General features: G+C 44.9%; 1 protein-coding gene across 9 annotated transcripts in view; it reads left to right on the top strand.

Annotated features, from left to right (window-relative positions):
* Window positions 1-22610, top strand: part of AGAP1 (ArfGAP with GTPase domain, ankyrin repeat and PH domain 1) — a 390099-nt gene that overhangs the window by 181368 nt on the left and 186121 nt on the right. For 8 of the 9 annotated variants that reach the window (XM_054069546.1, XM_054069540.1, XM_054069538.1 and 5 more), the window contains 2 exons: window positions 1231-1386; window positions 6409-6501. In XM_054069546.1, the coding sequence (XP_053925521.1) occupies window positions 1231-1386; window positions 6409-6501 (249 nt within the window). The remainder of the gene's footprint in view (window positions 1-1230; window positions 1387-6408; window positions 6502-22610) is intronic. The other variant, XM_054069543.1, reaches the window with a different exon arrangement.

Raw genomic sequence — 22610 nt, 5'->3', positions numbered from 1 at the left:
CCAGGTCACCTGTGAAGTGTCATGGGAGAATCCTTCTCCTCAGGCATCCTGCAAATACCCTCTTTCTTCACTTATTTTAGGAAACGTGACTGCTTTACAGATGTTTTTTCACCCTTTTGTGTGCACCGCGGACCTCCGTTCCCCCCTAGAAGTTTTATGTTGAGTTGTTGTGTAGACCCTCCACCCACTGCTGCTCTCCTGGTGAGCTGTTTGTCCACGGCGTGCAGAATTTTCCACCTCTCCTTGCCCCGTTCCCCGTCAGCACATACAGTTTATCCGCAAAGGGTATTCTTGTGGCTGAGAGGAAAAAAACTGTCTTTTCCCCTTTCCAGACTACTTCCACTTCCTCTGTTATGATGTTTTTAGTTTGTATTGCTGTTAGGGGTAATAATAAACACAACCATAATTAAAAAGTCAAGACTTTGTTCTTAATCACCTTGTTGTCCTTTCTTTGTCCTGTCTTCTTCGCTTTCTTGCTATTAGTGCCTTGTGACCTCAATTTATTAATTGTTTTATAGTCTGAGTGGCTGCTTTATTTATTACAAGACTATGATGTAACTTGATGTTTTTGTCTACTTTGAATAAATGGGAATATCTTCCCTTAAGGTTTTGTATCCCCATACCAAAGGCTTCAGCAGATGCTTTGCGAAGGATCCACCTTCGCAGCAGCCATTTAACAATATTGAATTATTGTCATTTTCTTGATTAGGTCTCGGTAAGGTGATGTCCTCAGACTAGGATTGAGTCCAGCTATGCGGTTCTATGGCACTAGGTAATTTTCCTAGGTTTGCGGCATAATTTGGTTTAGTAATTTTGAAGTAGAAAAAACAGAATTTACAGACTTTCCCCCCAGTTTTTTTGCTTACTCGCTCATTAGAAAAACAAATGAAACTGTTCCTATCCAATGAAGGTCATATTGTGTAGAATAAAAATGTGCCTGCCGCATCAACAGAGCTGCCAAAGTTTTCACCAAATAATGTCAGGGAAGCTACCGAAGGGCTCAGAATTGAAATGTATGGAAAAGTGGCCGTAGGGCAGTTGTAGAATCATAGAATGGTTGGGGTTGGAAGGGACCTTAAAGCTCATCCGGTTCCACCCCCTGCCGTGGGCAGCCTCGCTCTGTTCCTGAGCCTGGGCTGCTGTTCGTGCTTATCAGGACTGAATAAGATACAGCTGTGGATTATAATGTCTTGAAAGCAGTGTATCACTGTTTAACTTTAATCCTTGCAGACCAGTAATGGAGGAGGGAGTTTAAGTGATTATTCCTCCTCTGTCCCATCAACTCCAAGCACCAGCCAGAAGGAGCTACGGATTGATGTTCCTCCCACTGCCAACACACCAACTCCTGTCCGTAAACAGTCCAAGCGCCGATCCAACCTCTTCACGGTGAGTGAGCCAAGGAAGAGACTGTTGCTGTATTTTACGTAGCGCTCTGTGGTGACGGCCTGAACCTCAGCCCTGTTAACTTGAGCTGATCTAATCCAGGCAGGAGTGTTGAGATGGATCTGTAGACTTGAAAACAAAAACGTAGAACGGGGCGGTTCTGTTTGAGGACTTGAAGAGAAACTATAGCAAATAACGGTGAAGTTATCCTACTGGGAATTGCAGTGGAACAAATCCATAGTTGAATTCTGGAGCCTTTGTCTGGCTTTAAGTCTTGGACCTGTCTAGATTCCCCGGTTTGGCAGTAATCGCAGAGAAAGTTGGGCCTCTGCTCCCCCATCCTACCCTCACGCTGAGTAACATTGCAGCCTTGGGGCTTCCTTTGAAGTCTCCGGTGGTTGTAGGGAGGTCTCAAGGTTTGTTGTGGGAATGCCATGTGATATGGGAAAACAACTACCCGCACTACTTTTATGACTGTACGGTCTCAACTCACTTTTCTTTTCCAGGGTTGGGAGATGATGGAGATTGAAATTACTTTTTTTTCTTCCCCAACCATCTGTTTTTTGCTTTATTGAGAGGCAAAATACGTACTAAATAGAAAGCTTGACTGGTCCAATATGATGGGTCTTTGTTATGCGTAAGTAGGTTGGGAAATGATAACGGAGCCTCGAGTGATGGTTTCCTTAGTTTAGCAGTCTTGCTGGAAGATTTGGGATTGTATTGTGTGAGTAATTGTGGATTTATAAGCAGTTTTTTGACACTTAATATGCTTTATAACAAACAGAGAATCCCTAAGGGCTCGCATGGCAATCCTTTGGTGGTTGTAGCTGCGCGTTAGTCGTTTGGAAAGCCACATTTTCCCTGTCACGGTAAACAGGTTTTTTTGTATTCCAAAGCAGATAATGTATTTAGTTCCCTAAGTTATCATAGAGTCATAGAGTGCCCTGAGTTGGAAGGGACCCACAAGGATCATGGAGCCCAACTCCTGTCTCTGCACAGGACAACCCCGACATTCACACCGTGGGGCTGAGAGTGTTGGCCAAATGCTTCTGGAATATTGTCAGGCTCAACGCCGTGACTGCTTCCCTGGGAGCTGTTCCAGTGCTCCACCACCCTCAGGGGGAAGAACCTTTTCCTAATGTCCAACCTAACCCTCCCCTGGCACAGCTTCCTGCCATTCCTTTGGGTCGTATCCAGGGAACAACCTACAAAAAAACCCCATTGCCTTGTACCTAAACAAAACCTGACCCCTCGGCCTTCAGCAAGTGGGATGTTTTGGCATCATTTTGAAGCACCAAGTGACAGCATAGAGCCCCAGGGATTTTGTTTCCTCATGTGTCCATCCCAACAGTGATATTTTGATTAAAAATGAGATCTTCAAACTCTTTACAATGACTGAATATTGTGCGGTTGTGTTTGGGTGCAAAAGAAGAAAACGTGCCAAAATGAGTGGCGGGGAACGAGGTGTCCGGTGTTGGCACCGCTGTTTTGGGGGATGTCCCGGGGCTGGCGCTGGGCAGGCTGGCAGTTCCCGACCCCACTAGGTGTCAGTGTCAGCCTGGGAATGATGAGATGCTGTTGCGGCTCTCCAAAGCCTTCGCCCACCGTCGCTGGTCTGAAGGATGGATAAAATGCTGAGAGGACCGGCTGAGTGTTGGTGACGATGGGAGAAGGGGGGGAGCTTTAATCAGAGGTGGCATCAGTTTGAGTAAGAGGAACATATACCATCTACAAGCACAACAAAAGGTTTGAGTGGAGCGTTAAAGTCAGCTGCATTGCTGCAAACATAGACTAAAGCTCTGGTTTGCGAGAACAGCATATTAAGATCCAAATTTGCTCCTAGGAGAGGATGCCGATAGCTACCTTAATGTCTAATAACTGGGGAAAACGTGGGGGGAAAACCCTATGGAAAGATAAAAAGTAATTTGAGGTTTCAGGATGAGTTCTGTCTTTTAAGATCTGGGCATTATTGAACGTTGTGTATTGAGTTGTGCCCTGAAGTGTTTAACACTGACCCTGGTGGAGCACAGCTTTCATGGTATATCAGCCACGTTTATCCTGGAGTTATTTAATTAAATAAATAAGTGACCAGTATGTGCTGTCTAGTTATGAATGGAGTGTGTAATCAATAGATTCTACTATTATATATATATATATTTTGCAGTGCTTCTTTTCCTCAGCTGTTATTTGCTTATGCTTTTTTCATTTGTGTTTCCCTGTATATCTGTATATTTTCTGTATTTCAGTGCAAACTGAGCCTTGTTATCTAGCAAAGGTGATGTGCTTAGTGTCCCGCATGAAGGTCTTTTAATGTTGAAAGAAAATTGGGTTAAGTAGCAAACAGATATGATTTTTTTCCTAAATCTGAGACAGCTTTTGAGTTGGAGTACGGTTGAGAATTTTAAGCCTCTTCGTGTTGAAGTTCATTTTATGCAATATCTGATCTTTTTTGGCTTTGGTTATTTAGCTTTGCAGTCAAGCTGTAGTTAGAAGGGCTGACTTTCTACTTAGGTGATAAAATAGCTCAAATAATAGCAGAAGGTTAAACGGCCTTTGTTTTGTGCGGTGTCTTAGTGGGGCCAACGCAGTGCTTCGCACGGGCTGGGATTTAAGATGCATAGGAGGCTTCAGGAAAGAGCCGCTGGTAGCTGCGTGCGATGCCGTATGGGGAGAATGAATTTCTGGGACAGCAAGGGGCATTGCCTTGCCGATATTCAGTGCTTTCTTTCTTACCTCTCTGCAGAATTGCAAGCCTGACTCTTTTAAAAGTTACAATGAATGCTCTGTTTCAGCATCTGCTGTTAGAGGTCAGTGTCCTCAGTTTGGGGCTCTCTTGATACGGGATTCTGGTTGTGCTCAAACTCGGGTGCCTTATTCCTCTGGGACAGGAATAATCTGATTTCAGACCAGCCTTGGGTAAGGTCGTGTGTTGGCGTGAGCCTGCCTGTGATTTCCAGTGCAAAGGGAAAAGGAGTCAAACGAGATTCATGCAGGTTTCTAAATTCTTTTGGGCCTCCTCTGATTCGCTTGAACGAAGTTTTAGATCAAGTACTTAACGTGTAGATGTGACATCAGACAAAGTCCTAGCAAATGTTTGTCCAGCATGGTTTAGAGGCCGTTTTTCACTTTACAGGATGTATTGTGTGTGTGTTACAGATAGATACAAAAGCATGACAGCCCAGAATATCTTTCTGTTTCGCTGCACAATTTGTCTTTATAAATAGCAGCGCCTGCTAAGATTCTCCCCTTGAAAATCTTATGTAGTCTGTGATTACCAACAGATAGAATAGAATTTGCCCAACAGAAATCCCTGTGTTTCAATACTTCGGACTTTTGACAGTAGTTTGCATATAGATATTTCAGTCAGTTTTATTGAATAGAAGCGGCGATGATTTAAAAATAAAAGTCAAAACCAGAGCACAGATATTTAAGTGGCTTTTCAGAGGCAGGATCCTTTCTTTTTTTTTTTAAAGAAAAAAAAAGTCGAATAAAAAGAAACATTCAAGTTGACAACTTCCCTCCCAAGAATTTGGCTACCTTCACTGAGTTTCTTTAAAATGTCACTTCTGGGCGCTTTGTGCCATTGAAGTATTGTTTTGCCTCGTATTATTGGGAAGTGGCACTTTCAGATTCAGAAATCTGTCTTGAAGGACGAGGAACAATAGTTATCCTGAACATTGGATTTCATCCCTCCCACTTGTTTTGCTTGCTTTCATTTATTCTTTGTTTAATTCCCCAGCACGTCATTCCATTGCCCCGAACCATAGTAACTGGTGATAGGAGCCCGCTCCCGGCGGAGCGGGGAAAGCGGCACGGCATCCCTGCTGGGTAAATGCATTGGTGTTACTTGGAGTCCTCCTCCCTGCGTTTTCTCCCTCCCCTGCTGTCCTCTTGCCCCCAAAGACAACTGCTTGGGGGATTTTTTTTTTCTTCCTTCCACCCCTTCATATAAATATGGAAAAATGGGTATTAGCCATCCGCAATCCTAATGGTTCTCCTAATTTCCGTGTCTTTCAAACATCTCTTTCTGCTGGCAGCAAAAAGCAGGATCTTGTGCCGCTCTGCTTTTCCTTGTGCTACTGGACATGGCAAATGTGTTCGTTTCATACATCATCTCCGATTTGAAAAGCACACGAAAATGTTTTCCCATTTTCGATATTGTGTGAGTAATGTTCCCATTGAAAAGTAATGGAGTGAAGTTGTCACTTGTCAGGTCCGTTATTAAGGAGGATGACTCTCAGGTCTTCTTTTTGTAATAAAATAAATCTGTCACTATCATCAGGCTCGTGCGTTCTTTCCCAATAACCGACTGGAATCTGAATAACTTCTGAGAATTCCGATGTCATTTGGTAAGGTCAGGAATTGAGCGCGGTGAGCTTACTCCCAGGGCAGTCCTGGTGAGACAGAAAGCCAAGATTCAGGTTTTAAACATCAGTTACATTTTCCTCACGCTGGTTTTTCTTCCTTATGGTCAGGTAACTTTTTTTTCAGCATCGGTCGATACTTTTCTCTTGCAATTCCAACTTTTTAAACCAACCAAAAGCAGAAAAATGAAAAGTTCAAGTCAGTATGATCAAACCCAGCATCATAAAACTGCATTTCTAAAGAGGTGATAATGTGTCTGAGAATATAGATGTGAGTTAAGTGCATGCGTGTATGTATCGGAGTTTGTTAATGAGAAGCTGGAACCTCCATTCCTCTTTGGAGCTGCCGTTGGAGACCTCAGAAAGGAGCCCTCTGATCCACAGGGTCTTCAGGCAGTGAACCTGGAACTCTTTAAACCCAAATGCCATTGGAGACACGTGGACGGCTGAAAATTACAGGCAGTATTTCACTGTTCTGATTTCAGGATGGTTGTGTACTTTCGTAGATCGTAACCGGTGCCCTTTGAGGCTCTATTTATGTGTCAAAACGCTTTTTTTTTAATTGCTTTGAAAAAGAAAGAAGGAAAAAAAAAAAAAAAAACGCATTTTCTGTGTGAACCGCTGCATTTAATGGAACACAAACTTTCTTTTTGCTCTGCAGTCTCGGAAAGGGAGTGACCCAGACAAAGAGAAGAAGGTCCTGGAGAGCAGAACAGATAGCATTGGAAGCGGCCGCGCAATCCCAATTAAACAGGTAATGCCGAAATGCCTTTTTTTTTTTCCCTCTGCTTTCCGTAGTTGGAGACACACCTCGGGTCTTAAGCGCTCTGATGGCGAGCCCCTGCGCCAAGACGCATTTGATGTGCTCCGGTGATGAATGTGGAAGTCACTCACTTGACATCAATTAGGAGGGGTTCCTATGTGTATTAAAATAGGATCATTAGAATAAGAAGAGGGAAAATGTGACAACAGGCCTAATGAAGTGCAGTCTGCCGGCCTGCATATGGAGCGGGTTTCTTGGCTGTGCCGGCTTCAAAGCCGCCTTTGTAGAGGGGGCTTTGATTGGGCCGTGTGCCGCCGGGCGGCGGGTAGATCCGACCGCTCCACAAGAGCCCCTTGTGATGGCGGGAACAGCCTGATGTGGCCCTAATTTGCTGCTGCAGACGGACATCTGAACGCAGTTTCAGGCTGGTTCGTAACAACGAGGCAATTAGTTGTGATAATCATAGCCGGTGTGTCAGCTGTGCGCTCTTGTTTGTAATTTGCTAATGAAGGAATTGTAACTTTGATTAGGTTCAGTTTCATTTAGACCTTATTATATAAGGGAACGTTTACAGCTGTAATGTGTGGCCTTAATTAAACTTCCTCATTACACAACAGGACTTGAATTCAAGGATTTGTTTTGGTCTGTTTTACTAGCCTAGATGCACTTTCATTAGCCCGGAATCTCAATGCTAAATTGGAGCTGGGAACGCTCCTTTGAAAGGCAGAAGCGACGTTGGCATCCGATGCCAAGTGGTTGGATGAATGAGATCATTTACTTTCTCAAATTAAATCCCTCTGACCGTGTGCGGTTCAGGGCACTGCGCGAAGCGTTCGTGCGGGATGCTTTACCCAGAGTTTCTCTGACGGTGTTTGCAAGTGTTCACTTCTCTATGAGTTACTTCGCTGAAAGTGGCAAAAGCACCGAGGGAAGGGACCTTATTATCGTTTCCAGTTTCTTTTGGTGGCTTTCCTGCCTTCCAGAGGGTCTCTTGCCTCTTCTAATTTCCTTCTTCTCGCCCCGTGTCCCCTGTTTGTGCGTGGGCTTATGAGTTTGGGGTTTTCTTTTCGGGGGTGAGAAGGAGGTGGGTTTGTCCCCTGACTGTTTGCAGTGATTTTGTTTGTTAAAGGTGGTTAAAAAGACCTTTCGGGGCCATCAGGCGGCCACCGCGCTGTCGCGTCTGTGAATCTCCAGTAGACAAATTTTAATCAAACAGAGCGCAATTCAGTAGAGCAGTTTGAAACCAGATAAGCTTCAGCATTTGGCTCTGCGTTCGGGGGAGGAGATTCCAAGCATTTAAAACAAGCTACAGGGTTTTTTTCCTGCAGCTTTTGTGTGGTACGAGATGGGTGAGACTGGCTGGAATTCTTTTGGGTGATGCTAATTGAAACAAAAGCTGCGAATGCAGCTGAGAATGAAAAACCGAGGGATGTACTTTTCGATGTTTATTCAAGGCATACCTACTCTTCTCTTGGAAAATGCTGTTGTATGAAATTAATCTGATTAAAAATGCCGTTTTCAGAAGAGTAGCGTAAGATAAGCTTTTTTAAGTGATTGCACCATGTTCTAATGAAATATCCTCTACAAGCTCTAGAATTTCTCCATTGAAAAATTCTCCCTGCAACCCCTACTTGTACACCGAGTGTGACCAGTCTTTGGGGAACGTCTGCTTTTTGTTATTAATCCCAATTATGGTAATTTCATTTTTTCATGTGCAAGCAATTAGCAGCAAATATTTGAGCGGGTGTGGAGTCGGCAGATACATCGTATTTGTGGGGGTTTGGGAAGAGTGCTGGAAGAAGGGAGGATGGACGGCATGGAGTGCTGTAGGGTGGCTCCTGTCAGGGGTATTTCGCATCGTACTTGTATGGATTTGGGAGCTCACAGGTTTTCTACGTTACAACAGAGTGTGGGAGCCCAGCACCGCTGAGCCATTGAAGCCGAAAAAAAGAAAAAGGTGGAGTAGGAAAAAAAACTTTTTTCGATGTGGAAACATTTAATTAAAAATAGAAATGTAATACGTTTTCATCCTGACGATGTCTCATTGCTGTTTAAAAACATACATTAGTTTGAAGTGGTCTTTGAGTCCATCCTATGCTGTTTGAAGCAGAAATGGCTCCCAAAGTAGGACCAGGGGATGACTTGTTGTGTCCCCACTGTTTAGATGGAGAGGTCCCATCAGTAGTGGTGGCACCGAGTTAAAATGCTAATACAGCTCTGTTCCCGGTGGGCTCTGCAGGGACGGGAGCTTGGGCGGCGCTCCGAGACAGCGGAAAATCCTGCCAGAAAGGATGCGGTCTCTTTTATTTTATTTATTACCTGTGGATAAGACAGAAGGAGGTGAAAGGGAACTTCTTGACCTAAACATTTTAATGTGTCGTGCTCCTGTGCTTCCCGCAGTGAGAAGCCCTTTCCATCATGATTTGTTTCTCTGACAAATGGTTGGGGAATAGAGAGAGAAACCTGTTGTCAGGAAGCTGAACGCAGACCGTGGTGGTCACAGCCTTGCTGTGGGAGAGAGATCTTCTGATATCGTGGGAAGGCTTTTCCTTTAAATCATTCTATCACCCTATTTTTCACTGTTTGTCCTCCTTTTAGCCTGAACGTCGCTTTGCAAACTGCCCCGTGCAGGAGGAACCTCCGGTTACCTTAAACAGCCTCTGATGTCTTGAAGCTACTGTGGAGCAAAATGCCTCTGTCAGCTTCATGCTTATCCTTCTTCTATTACATCTGTGTAACGACGATGCCTTTTTCATGTCTGTTCTCAGTGCTTTGGTTTATCCTCTGTAGGTTCGTACTCTCCACGCGTGGCAGCAGCGCTGTAAAAGGGCTCCTGACGGGGCTGTGCTTCTGCTGCAAGGTAGAAGTCCAAGCTCGTACTTGCAGATCATTGCGTCTCTTGTGGTAGTTGAGTAGATTCGCCCTCAAAAAATTAAATTGTAGTCGAAATTCAGATCCAGTGGATTTTGTGTTCTCAGTTCTCTGCTTGGAAAAAATGTAATTGCAAAAAAAAGCAAATAATGAAAAGAAAAATCTTGCTATTCAGATGTTGAAAGTAATGGTTTGGTTATCCGGTGTATTTTGTGGTGCCTCTGGTAGATGTTATCTATCCAGGGACTCCCAAAATCAGAAATACTACTTTCCAACTTAAAAAAAAAACAAACCAAAACTTAAAAGGCAAAAGCCACGAGGACAATGACCAAAAAAACTAAATAAAACCAAACCTGAAACAAGCTCATTGGAAGCTGGAAATATTCTGGTTTTGAGGAAAGTGCTCCTCCAGCACTAGAGGAGCACGTGAAAGGAGGGAAGAAGAGCTGATAGAATATGTAAAATATATGAAAAAACAGCTCACTAGTACGTGTAGGAGTGTGATGGCGAGCAGTTTGTTGCTCATCTCAGCTGCGGGTCAGGGCTGCGTTGCGGCTGTTGACCCAACGTGCCTTGGGTTGATGCTGTTGTGTATGTGGAGATGGTTTAAACTGTCAGAGGAGTGGAAGGATTATAGGGACGTCTCATTTCTCTCCCGGTTTCTCTCTGAATGCACAGACACGTCTTGAGGAGGGAGCTACGCTGGCACAAAGGCTTGCTTGTCATTTGGTATCACAGCCTTTCTGGGACCCGGACACCGACCGGCACGGCTCCCGGGGTTTGGTGGGGGCTTTGGTCAACAGAAGAGTTGCAGCCTGGTCCTGGATTCCCATTCTGAGTCCCTGAATCTCTGATAGTTTGGGGGAAATGGGTTAAATTATAAAGAGTGTGTCTCCTTTTAAGCAAACGCCTCGCTCCTTCAGGGCTTTTCCCTTAAAGCAACCGGGTGGAAAGGAGTTAATGTTTTTATTCTTTCTGTCCTTCCTAAATGTTAAAACCCCCTTTTCACTGCAGTGCTGACTATGGTTTTATTGGGCTGAGCCTTATAAAACAGTTCTGACGAACCTTCTTGCTCTCAGCAGAAACCCAACCCGGAGGTGATGAAAAGTAGGCGCGGTTTTAAAACGTGGCTGCGAACTTCTGCCAAAATACTCCAAGGTGAGGGAAATGTTGGGAAGGCCACTTTGCCAGGGAGGTGCAGACCCCTTCTGCAGGCATAGCGGTGTCAGCGTGCCTTAAATCCTGTGTTCTTGGCATCCTTTGAGAACTGTGATTGCCGTTGTTTTCCGAAACGAAAGCAAAGTCTCGCTCCTGTGCTATATAAATATCTTCTACAAGTGAAAATGGAGTCAGAAGATGCCTGGAACAGCATTAGGGTATAGTTAAAATCCAGAGAAAGGTCTGTACTTCTGCAAAAGAGGTCCTTAAACTAATAATATTTAAGTTATCTTCTATAGCGCTGCCCTTAAAGCAGACTTCGGGTTCTGTACGAAACCATTGATTCTGAAAACGAAGCCTCATCCCTGCTACCCTGAGTCAGTATTTTGAAGCACATCACATTTAGAGTGATGTCTCCTTTGTAGGATTGGGGGTTCTGTCGCATTTTGGGAAGATGACTTTGTTTTCTGCGCTCTCGCTCAACCCTTAGCAGTAGGGCATATTCAAATAAAAAGGGAAAAAAAAAAACCCCGCACAACAAGAAAAATAAAAGCAAAGCAGCTCAGCTCAGCGGTGAGTGGGCTTGTCATGTATTAATTTTTCATTGCTGTGGAGAATTGTACATACATAATCACTTGATTGCAGTGGGAGTTAGCGAGCTCCTATGGTGTCATTTGCATAAATCTTGTTAAGTCAATGGCAGTTAATGAAGTACAAATGAGCCTGGAGAAGGTGACATGCAAATCGTGGGTGGCAGATGGGAGGTCTGGGTTTGGGATGGCAGCTGTGTGCTCTTTCTTTTTTTTCCCCCGCTTCTCCTGCCCTCACCCCCCCAGATTAGAGTGTAAATAAATACCTAAGAGCTGGCCTTGACTTTCTGCTTTCAGCCCTTCTTCTATTTGCCATTTGCACTCCGTCACAGATGCTTCTGTTATTATATCACCCAACTATATAACCTTGACTGTTCTTTTGCCAAAAACTGGTCAAAATAGCTTTTGACAGGTTGCCTCAGCCCTCGCCGTGCCCTGCGAGGTGCGGCACCTCTTGTGCCCCCAAATTCCTGCATCGTTTACGAGTAGCAAACACGAAGTTCGGATTAAAAATAGCTGTTCTAATGGTTAATGTTACCTTGATTACATAGTGAGAAAATTGCCATCCATGACTTGCAAAGGTAAACTTCGGAATCCACTCTCTTCTCTCAGTTTGCGAATGGCTACGTGGATAGAGAAAGCTGAATGTCTTTTATTTATATATATATATGAGATTTCAAATATATATATATATTTCAAAAAAAAAATATATATATATGAGATTTCAAGTGACCTTCGTTGCTTTCCAGCTTGGCAGATTGGAGTACGCTAAAGTAATCTTAATTAAATTAGGTATTTAGTCTTTATTTGTGCTGTACACACAAATCATAGAATGGTTTGGGTTGGAAGAGACCTTAAAGATCATCCAATACTATGAACTATGAACTAAAAATGACAGATAATTTTCAGGTTCTGAGATAGGAGCTTTGTCAGCGGATGGGGCTGGAGTCACGGATCTGCTTCTCGTGAAGAAGAGTTTGGTTCCTGAAGGCACAAGTTGCAGTTTTGCCTTAGGATGGGCGTGAACAAAACTGGAACTTCACAATGTACATCCGAATTTTATAAAAAATAGCATTAAACTTGTCAAAGAGAGTTATTTGAAAATGTGATCAGCAAAAGCCCATCCGTGGAGGTGTTGAAGGCCAGGTTGGATGGGGCTTTGATCATCCCGATCCAGTGGGAGGTGTCCCTGCCCATGGCAGGGGTGGAACTGGATGGGCTTAAAGGTCCCTCCCAACCCAAACCATTCTATGACTCTATGAAATGTCAAACCTCGCATTAAAAAAAGTCCCTTTGGTCAAGCAGCTTCTGAAATATTTGAGGAGTTACATTGTGACTTATGACCTTTTATCAGCAATTTTATTTTTTTTTAAGGAGCTTTTAAATAGAGTTCTTCAGAAGTTCCTGTGACCTTTTTTTGTTTCAAGCCTGGCCGTTGCATTGTCGATTCTCAATCCTTTCCCAAATATCTCAGAAGAACAGAACTGCAGCAATTTATCCAAAAACTTTCCTATTCGGGGGAAAATCTGTGCTATTTTTAAGATGTTCTTAAAGCCAAAGCATTCTGATTTTATTTATTTAAGGTTTTTTTACTACTGAAGTCTTTTAGTACATTGTTTGTGTACTGCTCTCTGGAAAGAATCTCTGGGAAAGTGGGAACTGCTTTATTTCTCAGTGGTTTTGTTACCTGGGCACTCCAGTGCCTGCATGGCAGCCCTTGCCCTGCGGACCTTAAGGAATGTTTTTTCAAATGAAAGAAGAGGAATTCAATGTGGTTTAGCTGAAACTTTGCTTTTAATTAGGCTTAGTTTTGGCGTTCACTCTCGCTGTGTGCCTGGGGAGAGGCTTTGCTGCTGTGCCGCTTCCAACGTGACTGCGCGAAGGCTTTGCAGTGGCTGTTTGTGCTGTGGAGCACGAGGAGAGAGCTCTGGGAGAGGCAAGATCTTCTGGTACTTACGATCTGCCTTCTTTCTGCGTGCCCAAGCTTAGCCTGTCCGTTTGTGTTACTTCCCTTATTTCTGATCACTAAATTCCCAGAGTTGCCTTATTATAATCTTTTATCCCAAATAGATGGGACCGTAACACATTTTTCCCTGTCAGTCTGCGTTGCCCAACTGCAAAACAGAGGTTTATAGAGCTTCGTTTGGATTTTCCTGGGCTTTTGCCCCACGATGCTGTTCCGATCTCCTGCCTGCTGCTCCGCGCTGCTCAGCCTCCTCCTTCTCTGCAGTTCCTGCAGGTGCAGGTCAGTCCAACTCTGCTTTCTGGATGCTTTTCTTCTTCCCGGTCTCCTTGTCCTTTGTTAATTTTTGGCTCTACTGGAGCACTTCTCACGTGAGGACAGGCTGAGAGAGTTGGAGTTGTTCAATCTGGAGAAGAGAAGGCTCCAAGGAGACCTTATAGCGACCTCCTGGTACCTGAAAGAGGGTACAAGAAAGCTGGGAAGATGCTTTTTACAAGGGCGTGAAGTGATAGGATTAGTGGGAATGAGTATAAACTGGAGAGGGGCAGACTTAGACTAGACGTGAGGAGGAATTTCTTCATCGTGAGGGTGGTGAGGCCCTGGCCCAGGTTGCCCAGGGAAGCTGTGGCTGCCCCATCCCTGGAGGTGTTCGAGGCCAGGTTGGATGGGGCTTTGAGCATCCTGGTCCAGTGGGAGGTGTCTCTGCCCATGGCAGGGGGGTTGGAACTGGATGATCTTTAAGGTCCCTTCCAACCCAAACCATTCTATGATTAGTGTGTACAGCACCGGTGACGCACTTCACGTGTGGAGTAACGCACATTGCTATTTTAGCTTGGTCCTTCCCATTGAACCAGAAAGAACATTGTACCTGAAACCTGTTTTCCCCTGGAATACCAAGGGCTGTTATTTTCAGTAAGTACGGCAGTGTCTCGGAAATAGGTTTTGAAAAGAGATGTTCTGCCACGTCTCGTCAGTCAAACCGATGTCCTTAGTCCTCCTTGCTAGCAGAAGAGCGCTGGAACGCTTCAGGCAAGTGTCAGACCCCAGACCCGCCACCGTCATAAACAATAAATGCTTTTTGCAGCAGGTTTCCCGAATGCAGATGTTTACTTTGAGTCTACCGAAAGAGAGAGCACATAAGCAACCGTCTTAGCGTCTATTCTTACTTAATTCATACGACTTGACAGAGCGAAAGAAGACGGGGTAGGAGGAGCAGGACGGACACAGGATGCTACAGCTGGTGCTTTAGCAAGCCCAGCGCTGAGGCTTATCCTGTGGCTTCTCTTCCATCCATATCCAACATCAGGTCATATTTTGTCATAAAAATGGGTAATGCATGTAACAACCAAAAACGTTGCCCAAGAAGAACGGCAGCAAACATCTGAAGGGCGCACAAAAATGGTGTTTAATGCCTTTGCTATAGAATTATACAGTGTCCTGAGTCGGAAGGGGCCCACAAGGGTCATCGAGTCCAGCTCCTGTACCTACATAGGACAACCCCAGCATTCACACCGTGGGTCTCAGGACACGTTCCTCTCTGTAACGTGCTGTTCCGCAAGGTCCTGCACCCAAACCCCTGTTTCCCTGACACGACAACCCCGCGATGCTGCGTCTGCTCTGGCTTCCACACCGGAACATTGACAGATACCACTGCTTTGGCGTTGGTTTCTTGATGCTCATGCGGGCTCCGCGGTAGCTGGTTGCAAGCCAGCGTCCGTGTCTCCAGAGAGCAGCTTTCCAAAATTGAGGAATTATGTGATTTACAAGGAAGTGGCAGATGACATAGTTGTATTTATTTATATCTAGCGTGAGGTGTAATTTCCTCTGTCACACTCCTGTCTAATCACAGTAATCAGTATCCAGCTCCGCTTGTACAAACACGAGGATGTGGGTTTTAGCCAAATACTCTTAGTGCTGAAATCTTCTGTGTAATTCCTCCGCAATTGTTTATAATCAGAACATACACATTTTGCTGTGTTTTTAATTAGCTGATTACTAGTTATAAAATGTTTTGTACTCGCTGTGGTTCTGTAAATTGTTAACTGGTAGCTACCAGTATAATTAAATATTTCAGAGCACTTGGCTATGGTTGCATTGAACTGTGAAGAAATAATGTTATATAGCCAATCAAAAAGAGATACTTGTAAACTCATTTAAAGCGTCAGAGTGTGTTAGGACTATCATGGTGATGCTTATTGCAGGAGAAATTAAAGATACAGTTTTGTGCTAAGAGGCAATACAGAAATTAGTTCCTGAATTAGTTGTTAATTGATTTGGTAATTCCCTCGGGTCTGCATGCTCTTTTTTCCTTTTTCGTTGTTGCATTCAGTTAACAGTGACTATTCCCAGTGCACTTGAAATATTTTTTTCCAATTAGATCAAATGTGCCCTTACATCAGAGTAATGGCTACAGCTACGTGTGCCTGCCTGGAGTAACGTTTCGTTTGACGGCGAAGGCTGGGGTGGTGTGGGTTACTGCTGATGATTTTCAGATACCGTCCCAAGAAAAGCGGTAGTCGGTGTAAAAGTTCTGGATTTAATGGACTTTTTGTGCCGTTTCATTAGTTTGCTTTAATTTCTGCCTCTGTGATACCAAGCGGTGGAAGATGAGGATGCCGCGCTCTTGGGCTCGCTGTGCTGCTCGGCTCTAACCCTGCCAGCTCCAGCTGTTAAAGCCTCTTCTGCCCCAGGCTGAGGTTTCTACCTGCCCGTCCAAGGGAATGACCCCTTCTGACCCTGAGCCAAAGCAGATGGGCCTGAGCAAGAACCTCAGCAGCTCTCGGGTAGGCAATTGCTCTTTCTTCCCTGTCTGTCGGTCCGGCCCACCAACTCATCTGCTTCCTCCTGCCTTTGAGGTTCTGCTGGTTTCCCTTCCTCAGGTATCTGACGGCAGCAGGAGAAAGATGTCACGGCTGCCCCATCCCTGGAGGTGTCCAAGGCCAGGTTGGATGGGGCTTTGATCCAGTAGGAGGTGTCCCTGCCCATGGCAGGGGGTGGAACCGGGTTGTCTTCAATGCCCCTTCCAGCTCAAACCATTCTATGATTCTATAAAAGCTGGGCTTTAGGTCTTTGGTTTATAAGGATTGAATTTCTACTATGTTTCTTTTAATTGATATCCTAGTATTTGAGAGTGCCTAAAATGAGTTTTCGCTCTCCCATCCTAAATTTTATTTCTACATACCCGTAGGCATTGTGCAGTGACGGTCCCAAGTGTGCCCAGACCAAGGGAGGCAGCCTACAGGTGGATTTAAAGAGCTGTACGTGAGATGTTATTAATAAACTTCTCAGAGAAAAGAACTTTCTGTCACTTTTTAGCCTGTGTCCTGAAGCTGAGGAAGCCTCTAGGCCTCGTAACAGAAAGAAGCTGATGGTTTGTGACTGAATTAACCAGTTTCATTTCGGGGTGACTTGCATCATCACTCTCTCCAGCTCAGAAATCCGTCTTTCTGGCCCAATGCCTGCAATAGTAAACATTGTGTTCTATTTATTACTGAATTTTACTTAATAGGTAAATGATGGAATGGTTTGGCTTGGAAGGGACCTTAATGATTATCCAGTTCCACCCTCTGCTATGGGCACGAACACCTCCCACAGGATCTGAGAGCTCCAAGCCCCATCCAACCTGGCCTTGAACCCCTCCAAGGATGGGGCAGCCACCACTGCTCTGGGCACCCTGGGCCAGGGCCTCCCCACCCTCATTGCGAAGAAGTTCCTCCTAATGTCTAATCTAAATCTTCCCCCTTCTAGTTTAAAGCCATTGCCCCTCATCCAGTCACTCCGTGCTCTTGTAAGAAGTCCCTCTCCAGCTTTCCTGGAGCCCCTTTCAGGACTGGAAGGTTTCTTGAAGAGACGTCTCCCTGGAGCCTTCTCTTCTCCAGGCTGAACCCCGTCAACTCTCTCAGTCTGTCCTTGTATGGGAGGTGCTCCAGCCCTCAGACCATCTTCACGGCCTCCTCTGGACCCTCTCCAACCATGTTGATGTTGGCAAGGGGAACCAGTTTCAGAAATAACGCTCCATTTTTCTCTATGACAGAAGCTCCAATGGGAGCAAAAGGAGAACACTGTCCTTTAGAGCAATAATGGATGGGAATAGGGTTAAACGACTTCTGGAAAAAATAGGAAAACTTTTTGATTTCTTAATTTCCATGTTATCAGGGAGTGTAGTGATAGGACGAGGGGTAATGGCTTTAATGCTGTTAGAGCTCATAGATTGCTTATCGTTGCCAGTAAGAGGTCTTCACCTTGTCCTCATTTTTTTTGGTGTTTTAATCCTATCCAGATATACTGCTCTCACTTGTTCCTTGAAAGACATGAGGAAAAACTTTTGGCATTGAGTAGTAGCAAATGACTTCCTAGCGAACACATCAGGTGAGATTATAGGTCTTGGAGATCATTAAGATTCAAAGCAAAGTATCCCAGCCTTTGTTGGGAATAATGTTGATCAGGTTAAGCATCCTTTGAGGGACTGCGGAAAGAGAGTGGAAATAGGGAGGAGGAGAGTGCCAGGTGACCTATCAGCCTCTACAGAAATATTGAGGCAGGAGCTGTCTTAGATAAAAAATTAATAACAATTATAATTAGAAAAGGCAAGAAGATCCACCTGACTATGTCCGTATAAAAGGAACAGATGTTGCTCTTCAAGAGAAACTGGTCAAGGATCTGCTTTCCAGTGCTGTCTTTGTAAGAGAAGGAGGGGAGTATTGGGTTTTTTTTTTTTGAGGCTCTGACATAAGTTTCCTCATCATCTTTTGCCCAACGCGTGATGCCAGCAGAGAACGGGTTCCTCCAGCCTCCCTGCTTTTGGTCCCAGTAAGAGTGCAGCGCGTAGGACTGGAGCCTGTGGAGAGCCCGACTGTCCCTCCTGTGAAGCTTTGGAGAACTTAACACAGTTGGGGTGTTCTGCGTGCCGGTGTGTTGCAAATACAGTGGCACCTGCACCCCCACATTCGGTTCTGGGCTCCTCAGCACAGGAAGGACGTGAATCTGTTGGAGTGAGTCCACAGGAGTTCAGGAAGGTGATGCGAGGGCGGAAGCACCTCCCATCCAAGGACAGGCTGAAAAAGATGAGGTTTTTCAGCCTGGAGAAGAGAAGGCTCCAAGGTGACCTTATAGCGGCCTTCTGGTACTGAAAGCAGCTCCAGAACAGCTGTGGAGGGGCTCTTGATCAAAGAGCGCCGGAGCAGGACAAGGGGGGGTAGTTTGAAGCTGAAAGAGGGGAGATTGAGATGAGGTATAAGGAAGAAATGTTCTCCTGTGAGGGTGGGGAGGCCCTGGCCCAAGTTGCCCAGAGAAGTCATGTAAGCATCATCCCTGGAGGGGTTCAAGGCCAGGTTGGATGTGGCTTTGAGCAACCTGATCCAGTGGCACGTGTCCCTGCCCGTGGCAGGGAGGTGGAACTGGAAAGGTCCCTTTCAACCCAAACCATCTGATGATTCTGAATCCCGGATTGCACGTTGAAAGCAGAAGTGGAAGGTGGTGAAGAGGTGTCGTAGTACTTTGGGGGAGAGGAGGAGGAGCGAATGATCAAAAGCAATGTAGGTATAAAAGAGAACATCAATAAAGCAAGCCGTAATACGACTTTAAAAATTTTATTAGAATTTTCCAATGCTGAAATGGTGTAATATATCAAGGTGACATCTCAATGTGACATGCAGACACTGACAGCAATGGGGTCACTAAGGTATCTTCGTTGTTGCTCTTAGGCTAAGAAATGACCCCTGACCAAGAGCCCTTGATTCAAGATGGCTGCGTGTAGATGATACTTTGTTTTATGGGGAGGTTCACATTAGACATTGGGGAAAATTTCTTTACTGAAAGGGTTACCAGACACTGGAACAGTTGCCCAGGATATGGTTGAGTCACCATCCCTTGGGGTGTTTAAAACAAAGGTTTTATACGAGGCACTCGGTGATGACTTAGTAGTAGACAGGTAGAGTTGGACTTGATGATCTCAAAAGTCTTTACCAAGTAAAGATGCTTTGATTCTATACCCAGATAATAAAAAAGAAACATAAGGCATCACGTGGTGGCTTATTGAATCCATGATTTTATAAACAGATCTTGGAAATAATTGCTCTTTAGTTATTTTTAGTGGATGAGGTCTGGAGGTGGATGGATCATAGAAGCATTCTCTCACCAAGCAACAGTGGTTGTCAAGAAAACGACTGCAAGCTCTGTAGGGCCGAGATGCACATCCAGAGCTGGAGGTACTCTGTGTTGGGTTTTACTTCGTGAATATTTGTTCACGGTATATGGTGCAAACCAAACATTCCTCTGGCAAAAACACCTTTGTTTCAAGGGGCCTCCGTGTGTTGGATGGGAGTCCGTGTGCATCTGGGCTACCTTTGGAGGCTGGAGCTCTTCCTCTGAGGGCAGGAGGAATTAGGCCGGAGAAGTGACATCACAAGATTAAGTAGGAAGCTTATGACAGTTAGCAAGTGAGACTGCCTGCTAGACTTGGGTTGACACGATGATTATTAATATGTTGTAAAGATGTTTGGGGGATTCCACCATATTTGTATGGTTGCCAGCAAAATGTTGACAGTTGCATTGTGGTTAATAAATTCATTTAGATTTATAAGCATTGTTTACAGAACCTGTTCGCCTGCTGAAACTCTAACAGCATCTGTTCCTTCTTACTAATTAACTGCTAATTACGAATGAGCTTTGTGTGTTTGTCAGTATAACTGGCTCATGCATTTTGTAAGGAACATTAACAAATTGATTTACATAGTGGTAAAGCAATCAAAAGAGTAAACTGAACAGCACGCATTTAAAGCCCTTTAGCCTAATTTTTTGAACGAGGCAAACTTTGGGCATTCTAAATGTTTTCGTAATTCTTTTGCTACCTTTTAATTGTGTGGTAATTGCATGTGAATCCCAGCCGGGGGGTGTTGGCCCGACGTCCCTTGTTTCTTGGTTTTATTTGGGTATTTTTAAGAAGAGCCCTGGCACTGTCAGTATCTGACGCTTGTGAGCAAGTGTTTATCCAGGGTATGAGTAGCAATGGCAAATGGAAAATAGCAGAAGGCAGAAAGAAGGAATATTGTTGGGAGGAGCGGGCGTGCAGAGAGAAGGATCTTTGAAATCATAGAATTATAGAGTCATAGAATCATAGAATGGTTTGGGTTGGAAGAGGCCTTAAAGCCCATCCAGTTCTACCTCCCTGCCTCGGGCAGGGACGCCTCCCACTGGATCAGGGGCTCCAAACCCCATCCAACCTGGCCTGGAACCCCTCCAGGGATGGGGCAGCCACCACTGCTCTGGGCACCCTGGGCCAGGGACTCCCCACCCTCGGTGAAAAATTTCCTAAGATCTCATCTAAATCTCCTTTCTTTCAGCTTAATGGAGGTACTCTGACCATATCTGCTTTGTTATTGATCTTCAAAATCCCAACTATGGGAGTCCATGCGCTTTAGTTAAAGTACAGTTTTCTCTAATGCTAAGTTTATTCTTCAAAAAACCTTAAAACTGCGGTAATTATCAACACGTATTTAGCGCGGTCTCAGCAGATGGGCCATATGTTGGCTCTTAAATATTTTTGATTTAAAGGGAATAATTCAGTAGTGCAATTCTTTTAAAAAATAAAAGTTTAGTTTATCTCACATGAGTTTAGAACAAGGAGAAAAATCAAATAACTGCGTGTTTTGTTTGTTATAAAGGGTCCTTCACGTTACGATAAATTGGAGATGAGCGGCGTGGTTAGATGACGGATGTATTTCACTTACATCCTTGTAAGTAAGGCACTTGTCCTAGAGCTGTGAAGCTTAGAAATGAGCCTCGTAACTAACATTACAGAGAAGATGAAAGTAATGCAAACACACAGCTGCAGGATTTCGTTTTCCTGAGCGGCTTAATATAACCATGAGGAATTCACAGAGTGGTTTATAGAGACTGAAACTTGCCAGAAAAACTCGATTGCTTTTTTGATAGAATTTCCAAATAAGCGCATGGAGCAAATGTAACAGATGTAAAATATTTTGGATTTTAGTAAAGCGTTTTGGTACTGCCTTGCTCTTAATTGAGAGTTTATCCAAATGTGTTTGGCTGAAAACTGTGATGTGGATTGAAAATGATCTGTGAGATCATGAACAAAGGCTAAAGCCAGCCCGTGGCTCACGCTGGCTGGAAGAGGGGTGAGCTGAGTTCAGCGCTAGGGCTGACGCTGGTGGTGGTGGTGTTGGAAGCACCAAATAGCGCTCACGTTAGTCCTCCCTAGGGTGGAGCTGGAAGGAGAGAGGCACATTGGGAAGGAGACGTGATCTGGAGCTAGTGACTATGTGAAATGGGATTTGACTTGTAAAGACAAAAGTCACTTACTAGAAGCCAAATCCTCCTGCTCTCTCCGAAACACTTGCATGTGCCAGACTTCCCTTCTTCCTTCGTGTTCGCTTTTGATGGTAAATCCTTGACGAAGCGCTGGGTGCTGTCTCTTACCAGGGCTCTGTGGCTGCTTCGGGAAGCGGATTTTCATCCTTGTTTCACATCCTCGTAGAATCACTAAGGGTGGAAAAGACCCCTGAGATAATCCCGTCCGGCCGTATGCCCAACACCACTGCGCCTACTAAGACAAATAACCACAAAACCAAGGGCAATATGGTAGAATAAACTAGAATGGGTCATGAACTGCGGTTAGGCTGAGTTAAAAGCCAGCTACTCAAACCTTGGCTGGTTTAACCCCTGTTGGTAAGGTGTTCTGCCTTTGTGTGCTTATGATATCTCACTGAGACGCTTGAGCAATCCCAGCGGCACGGAGCTGTGCGTGTGTTTAGAACCAGCGCTTGCAGTAGGCTGATGTGCGGGGAAATTGGGTGGCTTTCCTTCTGAAACCCATGTCTGGTTTCTCTCTTCTGCTCTTGCCAAGATAGACCCTGCAAGTTCATTTTGGGTTGCTACTTGAGAAGGGAATGCGAATGGTGGATACGCTTTGAGGATCAAAAGTCATTGCGTTGCAGAGTGAAGGACGCCCAGCTCTAGCGCAGGGAATGACACATGGGCCGTTTGGGAGAGATACCCTGCGAGATGTACTGAAGGTCATTAAAAACGCATGGATTAGATGAAGAGTTCAAGGCAATGTGGGGGAGAAGGTCCCACCTCTAAAGCCAGATCAGTCTCTGGCTAAAGGTTTTCTCTGCTGGCCGTGAGGATAATCAGGGTACGTTAGCGCTAGTGATATGAGTTCTCATATGAGATCACTACTTTGAAGATCAACAAGCTAATTACAGCTGGTGACAGAGCACTTGTAATTATACATGGGAATCCTGGACTACATCAAATGAAATGGGACCAGCAGGTCGAGGGAGGGGATTCCACCCCTCTGCTCTGATAGGACCTCACCCAGAGTCCTGCGTTCAGTTCTGAAGTTCTCAGCACAGGAAGGACGTAGATCTGTTAGAGTGAGTCCAGAGGAGGTGACACAAGGGCTGGAGCACCTCGCGTAGGAGGACAGGCTGAGAGAGGTGGGGTGGAGAAGGGAAGGCTCCAGGGAGACCTCAGAGCAGCTTCCAGTGCTGAAAGGG

Source organism: Cuculus canorus, chromosome 6 (assembly GCF_017976375.1).
Source record: "Cuculus canorus isolate bCucCan1 chromosome 6, bCucCan1.pri, whole genome shotgun sequence".
Taxonomy (NCBI): Eukaryota; Metazoa; Chordata; class Aves; order Cuculiformes; family Cuculidae; genus Cuculus; species Cuculus canorus.
The sequence above is the reverse complement of the archived record's forward strand: the minus strand, read 5'-3'. Positions and strand labels throughout refer to the sequence as shown.